This window comes from Olea europaea, unplaced genomic scaffold (assembly GCF_002742605.1).
Source record: "Olea europaea var. sylvestris unplaced genomic scaffold, O_europaea_v1 scaffold1344, whole genome shotgun sequence".
Classification (NCBI taxonomy): domain Eukaryota; kingdom Viridiplantae; phylum Streptophyta; class Magnoliopsida; order Lamiales; family Oleaceae; genus Olea; species Olea europaea.
In genome coordinates, this window is record NW_019230931.1 from 271306 (window position 1) to 281654 (window position 10349).

Here is a 10349-nt window from a genome sequence, read left to right on the forward strand (position 1 = left end):
AATTTTATATCGGTTACAGTTTCATTTTCTACGTCATTATCATCGTTTAATTCACTATATGCTTCTTGTATATTCTCCTGCATCATATGACTTGTTGGGAATTTCCTTAACGTACACAGTGAAAACTAAACAAAATTTTTAATTCCCATCAAAGACCTTCTTTGTGCTTAGAGAGAAATTGTAATAAAAAAAATTATGTCTTTGATGAAATCATTGAATAACAGTTCTAATATATAATCCATAGCTATCAAATAGTTCAGACTCCAATGAAAATCTACAAAGGAAACAAAATTGAGAGAACATGGGTTTTCTTTTCTTGTGCTAGTAACAATGTGTAATTGTATTTTCTACCAATTTTTCAAACCCTAGCAACATATTAATATAGATCCAAGTGGACTTGGCTCGTTTCTTAATTTAATTTGATCCAATATTTAATTAATTCAATTAATTAAACTTGGTCAATGAATTAATTAATCAATTCAGACCTATTAACAATTCTTCTAGTTTTCTTTTTATGTGTGACTCATTAGGTTCCTAATTACAATACCCAACGATGTAACTTATTATTTTGATCTAATCAAAATCTATAAATCAATATAACCATTTTCAATTTATCACCAATTCACATTTGTCATTCCAAATTATCAGCAATGTGTCAGGATAATACATATGAGGGAACCAAATTCATTCGTTTACCGTGAAACTATAATTCTTTTATTAATATGATCCGATCAATTACGAAATATGAATATGTGTCAATCTAAATTAACGATCATATCTTTCATTCTACTATTAAATAATATAAGTCGAAAACTCATTTTCAACTTATAAGTACACCTTGGCCAAGAATTTCGTCATCGACTTAAATGAATGAAATGTAGATCACAATGTCTTGCTATTTAAGAGTGATGAATCATCTATTGATCATTCATAATCTTTATATGATTTTTGACATATCCGAACGATGTCGTATTAGCGGTCATTGGCAAAGCAATAGCCAACATTACCAAAGTATGACTATCCTCATATAAGATACTATGATGACCTCAAATCAAAGAACCAATTCCACTACCAAACGTTAGAGATTAACAACTGGCGCTAAAATAATTATCCATATGGAATCTACCCAATGGATCTTCAAGGTTTTGTTGTATAACAAGACATCCACATAGTAAGTGTCAACACACTTTAATTTGTAAGATCGGTTAATTACTTCAAATGTAAGTAATGTCACACGTGATAGTCTATTCGTAATAATGATATTCATATCTCGTTATTACTTACGACCATGGATAATTTAAGATTCAGTTATATGTAATTTGTATCTCACATTCACAACTTCTTATGATTAACAAATTATAAAGATTTGAATCTACGAACTCTATTATTTAATTTAATTGAATATTAATTAAATAATATATCTATCATAAAATTACATCAATTATATATTAGAAATGTTTTTGTTCAAAATTGGTTGGACTTAAAGTATAACACTTACATGACATCTATTTCGTATCTTAATAGATCAAAATGAAAAGAATTATTTATTCATCACGATCATTTTTAAGTAATATTGCCGTTTTCGTGGTGTTGTGGACTGCCTCTCTATTCTTGATTGGGCCGAATTCATTTGAACTTTAGACTATTTGTTTGGCCACCGGGTTTCGGACTTAAGTAAAAGCGTGTTTCTGATAAATGCACTTATTCTCTAAAACGTTGGCCCTTCATCTAGCTCAATTTGGACCGTTGGATCTGGACGTTTTAAATGGACTATAAAAGCCTCCCTTGCCTCTTTAAGATGTTGAACAGTCTCATTTTCTTCTAGGGTTTTCTCTTCGTCTCCTTTCTTGGGGGTTCTTACTGTTTCATGATTTTTGAGTCCAATCTCTATAAATTTCTTAGTGATGATTGAGTTGTATTTTGTATACAGTATAAAAGATTGTGAGGAGAGCAATTTCTTTTAAAGGGTAGCGAAAGAAAACATAAGTGAAGAAACTCCGTTTCTTCATACATTTTGTATCAATTCTTTGTGATTCTCAGTGGATTTCGAGCCAAATCTACTTTGTGAATACTCAATGGGTGAGTAGGATTCGACTGAACATCTGGGCCATAAGGGACGAAAATTCTTGGTGTTATTACTTTCTGCGATTTTTATAGTTTTGAACAAATTTACTTTGTGTATTATTGATCTTGAGACCAACATGTGGTCTTAGAGCAGTTTGTCGAAGAGTTAGGGTTTGAATTTTTTCAAAGTTTTTTGAAAACCCTAGATCGCAGATTTATTTTTTTTAAAATTCTTTTTAATACCTTAAAATCAAGTGTGTTTTTGGAAACTTCTGACAAGATCTATCTTTGGTTCAAATTTTATTGGATCTTTCATTTGAGTACTTCGTGATACTCCTTTGTGGTAATATTTTTTTATGAACATTGTATTTTCTTGGGCTTTTGAGGCTACTGGATTTTCTGAGTGATATTTCTTTAAGACTCGTTCTCAGTGATAGTGAGTCGACTCGACTCATTTCGATTCCTGCTAGGGCTGGGCAAATTTCTCGAACCGAACCGAACCCGAATCAAATTGAACCGAACCCGACGGTTCTTGTCAAATTAAATACCCGAACGGGTATCTGAATTGAGAACCGATGGGTGCGGTTCGATTCTCGATTCTAGACCAAAAACCGAAAAAGAACCGAATCTTTCTAATTTTTTTATATTGAGTAAATCAAATTATTTTAATTTTAATTTTTTCTAAACAAATTAACAAATTAACAATTTCTAAATCCAAATTTTTGGCCCAATAATTTGTTTCATTTCTAATTTTTTTATTTTTGGCCCAACTATCCATTTTATTGTTTCATTTCTTAGCTCAACAAGATTCAATTCACTAAATAACCCTAAATATCTACACTAAAGTGCATAACGTTGTCTCGACTCTCGCATTCATTCTCGCAGCCTCGCTAATATTTCAAAACCTATACAATCGTCGACCGACACTATGACCTCCGATCGAAGCTGTGACCTCCACCGATCGAAACTTTGACCGTACCGATCATTTGAACAAGTTAGTCTACTAGTCTCTGACATTCCAAAACCATTGAATGTATCATTAGTTGTATTTATAATGTTGTTATAAATGTTAAAAAATTTAATTATAGTACAGAACTGAACGGAATCGAACCGAAACGAACTGAACCGAACAGAACCCGAACCGTTCCATAATTATATTTGGACCCGACGGTTCCATTTATTAGATACCCGAAAATTTTGGTTCAATTCGGTTCTCTTTAGAATCGAACCAAATCGACCCGCGCCCACCCCTAATTCCTGTTGATTTCTTATGACTCACTGCTGAGTCACACTGAGCTGCTGTGACTCGTTGTTTCTTGTGTAATATCTTAGATTGTGCAACCGGTTCTGGTATTCCCTCATTACCTTCTTCATTCTAAAACACTAGTTTTTCAACTCTGGTATAAGTTTCTTACTCTCTTCGTTTCTCAATCAATTTTTAGATCTTATACTACTCATTTTGAGTTGGTCATTAAGGTAAGTGATCTACTGCTACCTTCCTTTGTCCAAGTCTCCTGTGAGGACCTGGGAATCTGAGGGGGTAGTGGATTAACGGGTCACCACCCCTTAGACCTCTTTCAAGTTGGTAGTTATATTTGATTTTAATTACTCTTGTTGATTAACTGCATATTCTTGATATTAGATTGCTATATTGAAATCTTTTTTGTCTACTCTCACTATCTGTACTTATTATATCCTGTGTGGCATATAAACTTGAATCCGTGAATTTATCTGTAAACATGACTACTGCACAAAAATTTGAGGTAGAAATTTGGAGAGGGGCTAGAGACTTTAGTTTGTGGAGACATAAAATGAGAGCTCTGTTAATGCAATAGAGATGTATTGGGGCTATTGATGGGACTTGGGATACTGAGATTAGTGCCTATAGAAGACAGGAATTTGATGAGATTGCTTGGAGTTCTATATTTTTGCATGTGTGTCTGATGGTGTTATTAGGAAGGTTGGAGAAACCACTAATACACAAGGTCTTTGGACCAAACTTGAGTCCCTATATCTGACTAAATCTATGCCCAATAAATGCTATCTGCTGAGACAATTCTACAATTTTAGATTTGATCCCTCTTTAAACCTAGAGAAAACATTGATAAATTCACAAGATTGGTTTAAGAATTTATCTGACTATGATGAGGAACTGTTTGAAGATCAACAATTTGTTGCTCTGTTAAATGCACTAGGTGATAAATACAGAGATCTGAGAAATGCTTTAAAGTATGGAAGAACTGATCTTACTGTTGATATTGTTAAATCATCTTTAAGGAATGGAGAACTTGAATTGAAATCTGAAATTAAAGACTCTAAGTTTGGGAAAGGTCTAAATGTTAGGGAAAAGACAAATCACAATAAAAAGACCAATCAGAACAATCTGTGCAATTTCAATTCACACAAGAAAGGAAAGCCTCAATATCAAAAATTCAGGAATCAAAACAAATCTCAAATAAAACCCAATTGCCACCCAGAAAGTGTTATTATTGTGGTAAAATTGGACACCTCATAAAAGACTGCTTTAAGAAAATATCTGATATGAAAGGAATAACAAATATAGATGGGGCTACAGCTATTGCTTGCAATAATGAATTTGATATACAAGGAGTTGTCCTTGTTACCACATCTAAGAGGAACCTAAATGAATGGGTATTAGACTCTGGGTGTTCCTTTCATATGTGTTCCATCAAAGAATGGTTCACTAACTTTATTGAACTTAGTGGTCGTCAAGTTCAAATGGGAAATAACATGACCTGTCAAATAAAAAGTATTGGAAACCTTAAGCTTCTATTAGAAAATAACAATATCCTTGAATTGTCCCAAACAAGATACATGCCTGATCTTCAAAGAAATTTCATTTCTTTTGGACAGTTAGATAATGAATATGAAATTATGATCCACAAAGGATTAACCAAAATAAGTCTAAACTCCAAAGAAATTATTTCTTCTCCTAAATCTAATGAGATCTTCACACTGCAGGCTAAACCTTTAGTTGGAAATAACTCTATAGTTGTGAAGTCTAATGATAACAAAACCCTAATTTGGCATAGGAGACTAGGCCACATTAGTGAAAATGGATTGACTATTTTGAACAGATTAAAATGTTTTGGAAAGGATAAAATTGAAAAACTTGAGTTTTGTGAAGATTGTGTTATTGGTAAACAAAATAAAATGTCTTTTAAAACTTGGATTCATAAATCTACATCTATACTTGAGTATCTACATGCTGACCTGTGGGGTTTAGCATCAGTAAATACTCTATGTGGTTTTAGATTTTATCTTTTAATTGTATATGATTTCTCAAGAAAAATTTGGACCTTTCTTTTAAAATACAAATCAGATACTTTCCAAACTTTTAAACAATGGAAAATTATGATAGAAAATCAGACAAATAAGAAAATCAAAGCACTTAGATTAGATAATGGGCTTGAATTTTGTAACTTTGAATTTGATTCCTTTTGTAAAGAATCTGGAATTCTAAAATACAGAACTGTAACATACACTCCTTAACAGAATGACATTGCTGAAAGGATGAATAGAACTTTGTTGGAAAAGGTTAGGTGTATGCTACTTAGTTCTGGTCTTCCAAAATTATTTTGGGGGAAAGCTTTAAAAACTGCCACTTATCTGATAAATAGAATTCTCTCAAGTGCTATTGATTTTGAAATCCCTGAATATTTGTGGTCTGGAAAGTCTCAAAATTATTTTAAACTAAGGGTTTTTGGATGTGCTACCTACTCTCATCAAGATGTAGGCAAACTTGAACCCAAATCTCAAAAATGTGTTTTTCTGAGTTATGGAGAAGAAACAAAGGGTATAGGCTATGAGTGAAAGGTAAAGATGGGTTCAGATTTATTATTAGTAGAAATGTAATCTTTGATGAAAGTCAGTTTCCTTGCAAAAATTCATCCGATCAAAACACAAATGGGGATAACTCATGTTAAAGAAACTGTCCTTGAGAATCTGGAAAGTGATTCTAATTAACCAGATAATTTGATTGAGGTAGAGAACACTAAATCTGATATAATTTAGCTCCACAATGAATCTGATACTGAAAATCAATCTCAAGAAACCGTTCTTGACAATTATCAGGTGATTAGGGACAGAGGTAGAAGGAACAGATTCCCTTCCACCAGAATCAACCCAGATGAATTTGTGACTTTCTATACTGACTTGAATTTGTTAATTTTGAACCTACAACCTTTGAAGAGACAGTGAATTGTAAAGAATCAAAATTTTGGATAGATGTCATGCAAGAGGAGATGGATTCCCTAATAAAGAATAAAACTTGGATCCTTGTTAATACACCTAAACATCAAAAGGTTGTTGACTGTAAATGGGTTTACAAAGTTAAAGAGGGTAAACTAGGAGTATAAGGTATAAGGTCAGAATTGTGGCAAAAGGCTTTACACAAAGAGAGGGAATTGACTATAATGAGATATTTTCACTTGTTGCTAAATACACCTCTATCAGAATTTTGTTAGCCTTAACAGCACACTTGAACTGGGAATTGGACCAGCTTGATGTTAAGACAGCCTTCTTAAATGGTGATCTTGAGTAAACCATCTATATGAATCAGCCAAAGGGTTTTCAAATGAACAGAAAATCTGACCAGGTTTGCTTGTTAAAAAAGTCACTCTATAGTTTGAAACAGGCACCCAGGCAATGGTATAAGAAATTTTACTCTTTTGTTCAAAATCTAGGATTTATTAAAAGTAATTTTGATTCTTGTTTTTTCTTCAAAGGGTGAGGAGGACCTGATTCTCTTTATCTCCTTCTATACGTTGATGATATGCTTGTTGCTTGCCATAATAGATTTGAAATTGATTTTGTTAAAGATAAACTCAAAACTGAATTCGAAATGAAAGATTTAGGACAAGCAAAAAGAATTTTAGGAATAGAGATTAAGAGAGATAGAAAAAACTGCATTTTGTATGTAAATCAAAATTATTATAAAAATAAGATATTTGGAAAATTTGCTATGATTGAATGTAAACCTGTGACTTTACTCATAGCAAATCATTTCAAGCTTTCTAATGAATAATCCTCAAAAACTGATGAAGAGTATGATAGAATGAGTAAAATACCTTATGCTAATGTTGTTGGTTCAATTATGTACCTTATGATATGTACTAGATCTGATTTAGCTCATGGAATAAGCATTCTTAGTAGATTTATGGCTAATCCAGGTGAAACTCATTGGTTAGCAATTAAGTGGATGATTAGATACCTAAAATGATCAACAGAATTGGGATTAAAATTTCAAAAATGTAATGAAAGTGTTATTCTAAAGGGCTATACAGATTCTAACTTTGCAGGTGATTTAAATAAAAGAAGATCAACTTCTTCTTATGTATTTACTCTTTATGATGGCTGTATTAGCTGGAAGTCACAATTACAAAAACTGGTAGCATTATCTTCTACAGAAGCTGAGTATATCGCAACATGTGATGCTGTTAAAGAAGGATCATTGTTAAGGGGCTTGTTGGATGAAATTGGCTTTGTGAATGAGGTTGTTAGAATCTATACAGACAACTAAAGTACTTCATTTGAGCAAAAATCCCGTATACCATGATCGAACTAAGCATGTTGACATTAAATTTCATTTTGTCAGAAGTATTGTTGAAAAATGCCTTATTAATTTGGTTCAAATCCCAACTGAATTTATACTTCTGATATTGGTATTAAGGTACTGCCCTTAATTAAGTTCAAGAACTATTTAAAAATTCTGAACATCTCTTGAAGGTAAATGATACAATTTTAGTCTTTTCTTGTGTATTGTTTTTGGAATATAAACTAATTGTTCTTCTTTTTCTTACAGGTTGTGTAGAGCAAATGAACAAGTGTTTTGGTTTTTTTTTTTTTAAATCCACAAAAAGATTTCAAGAATAGATCAGCAAGGTGGAGATTGTTGTGGACTGTCTCTCTATTCTTGATTGGGATGAATTCATTTGAATTTTGGACTATTTGTTGGGCCATCGGGTTTTGGACTTAAGTAAAAGCGTGTTTCTGATAAATGCACTTAGCCCTTGTTTGAGCCCCATTTTTTTGGGGAAAATGAATTTTTGAATAGTGTATTGATGGAAAATGTGTGATTAAAAAATAAGGAAAAGTTTTAGATTTACGTGTAATATTATTTTATTGAAAAATATGTGGTTAAAATGATGTCAAATCACTGTAGAAAAATACATTTTCCTCAAAGAATGGGGCTCAAACAAGGGCTTATTCTCTAAAATGTGAGATTAATTGTTGGCCCTTCATCTAGCTCAATCTGGACCGTTGGATCTAGATGTTTTAACTGGACTATAAAGGCATCCCTTGCCTCTTTGAGATGTATAACAGTCTCATTTTCTTTTAGGGTTTTCTCTTTGTCTCCTTTCTTGATGGTTCTTACTACTTCGTGAATTTTGAGTCCAATCTCTGTAAATTTTTAGTGATGATTGAATTGTATTTCGTATACAGTATGAGAGATTGTGAGGAGAGCAATTTCTTGTTGGGTTTTTGATACCCAATAAATCTCGGGCTATGATGTTAACGTGGGTTAATATTATTTCATAGGCATAGGTCGATGAATGAAATAAGTCCAACAACCAAGTCCACGAGCTACACTCGGCCCAATTGTATTCTTTATGGATGGCTTGAATTTTGGCCCGTTTACCCCTTTAATGGCTCAACTTAAAGCCTAACCCTAGAGTATATATATGAATATAACCCTAGCCTCTTTGACATGATGATTGTGTGATTTTGAGAGAAGAAACTAGTGAATCCCGACTGCCCCCCCTTTTGTGTGAGAAAAAGGTGTCCAAAAGTGTCCAGAACGCTTGTATAATGTGTGCAATTGGTGGTTCTTTCATAGTATACCTTTGTGGTGTCTTCTCTTAGCCTTTGTGGCGATAAATCATCGTCCCTTCTTGTCCTACGTGGGTAAGATTGAATAGCAACCAAGGTGAATCAACTGGTTGTGGTTTGGAGCCGTTTGGATTGGTTGTTGGTAAAGAAAGGTACGTTGGACTGAGCCTGGAAAACCACCGTTTGAAGATCCTTTTGAGAGAGTTTCCGCAACATTTCTTCTAAAGGGAGGCGAAAGAAAACATAAGTGAAGGAACTCCGTTTCTTCATACATTTTGAATCAATTCTTTGTGATTCTCAGTGGATTTTGAGCCAAATCTACTTCGTAGATGTTCAACGGGTGAGTAGGTTTCGGCTGAACATCCGGGCCCTAAGAGCCGAAAATTCTTTGTGTTATTACTTTCTGCGATTTTTACAGTTTTGAACAAATTTACTTTGTGTATTATCGATCTTGAGACCAACATGTGGCTTTAGTAATTCTTGGTATACTTTGTTTTGGTCTTGGCTTTGCTAATGTTGCCCAAGAGAACCAGGAAACTTGTTCGGAATATTAATAAATATCATGATGGTCACTTTGAATTTTGAAAAAAATATGATACTGCATTATGAAATGTACGATCTTAATCCTCAAATAAATGGTGCTGAAAACATCCGGTGAATTTTATTAACATTTCAATCGACACACTTTTAGCCTTTAGGTACGTATTTCCTATCAATGTAGAACTACATCACACTTTTTGGTAATTCTTAGCAAGGACATTGCTATGAAATTCCTTTTGATACTTCTGGAAAATGTTGCAGGTGTACAAACAACTGGACTTATTGGCGTCTGAAATTTTTTTAAAAATGAAACACTGACACGGATGAACATTGAGGTCGATGATTACACCTTAGAATCCATGGCTAAAATGGTGCTTAGGTTCATCGGCGTCATGTATTCTGTTGTGCCGGTCAGGATTTGCTGGACAATAATTTTATTAGCCTTTTCAGATGGATGGAATGGATCCCAGAAAGCATACTGGTCTCTGTTGGGGCATAAGTTGGACAACTGTGTGCATAGCCCGAGCCCGTTGTATGGACCTTGACCACAACATGCTACCTTCGAGGTAACAAATCCTGCCAAACCATGGAAAATTAAGTCAATAAAAAGTGTAGATTTTCCCTCAGAAAATGAAATTGCTGAACAATATTATCTGTTTACCATATGCTCCGGGATTGCTGATGAAATCATTATGCATTAGTTCTGTGTTTGCAGCAATGAAGACATTCCTGCCTATTTTCCTGTTGAGGTTTTGTAGCATTTGAGTAAGCTGTGGATTGAAAAGGCCTGCAGCTCGTTGGAGTTCGGCGTCACATTGGCCATTTCTGCTTCGCTGGGCCAGTTCTGCTGGAACACAACCCATTGGTCCGGTACCAGTTACAAGTACCCTTGT

The 10349-nt window shown here is 33.7% G+C and overlaps 1 protein-coding gene across 1 annotated transcript; it reads right to left on the bottom strand.

Moving 5' to 3' along the window:
- Window positions 1-9543: 9543 nt before the first annotated feature.
- Window positions 9544-10343, bottom strand: LOC111375172 (GDSL esterase/lipase At5g33370-like). The gene is made up of 2 exons (XM_022997973.1): window positions 10118-10343; window positions 9544-10032 (listed from the first exon to the last, which is right to left on the bottom strand). The coding sequence occupies exons 1-2, from the start codon at window positions 10317-10319 to the stop codon at window positions 9800-9802; spliced, it is 435 nt and encodes a 144-aa protein (XP_022853741.1). The 5' UTR covers window positions 10320-10343; the 3' UTR covers window positions 9544-9799.
- Between the last annotated feature and the right edge of the window lie 6 nt (window positions 10344-10349).

Excerpts from the sequence above, each read along its gene's own strand:
- LOC111375172 (XM_022997973.1), bottom strand. The coding sequence starts at position 10,319 with ATGGGTTGTGTTCCAGCAGAACTGGCCCAGCGAAGCAGAAATGGCCAA. Across the intron at positions 10,033-10,117 it reads CAGCAATCCCGGAGCATATG|GATTTGTTACCTCGAAGGTA; the intron begins GTAAACAGATAA and ends ATGGTTTGGCAG.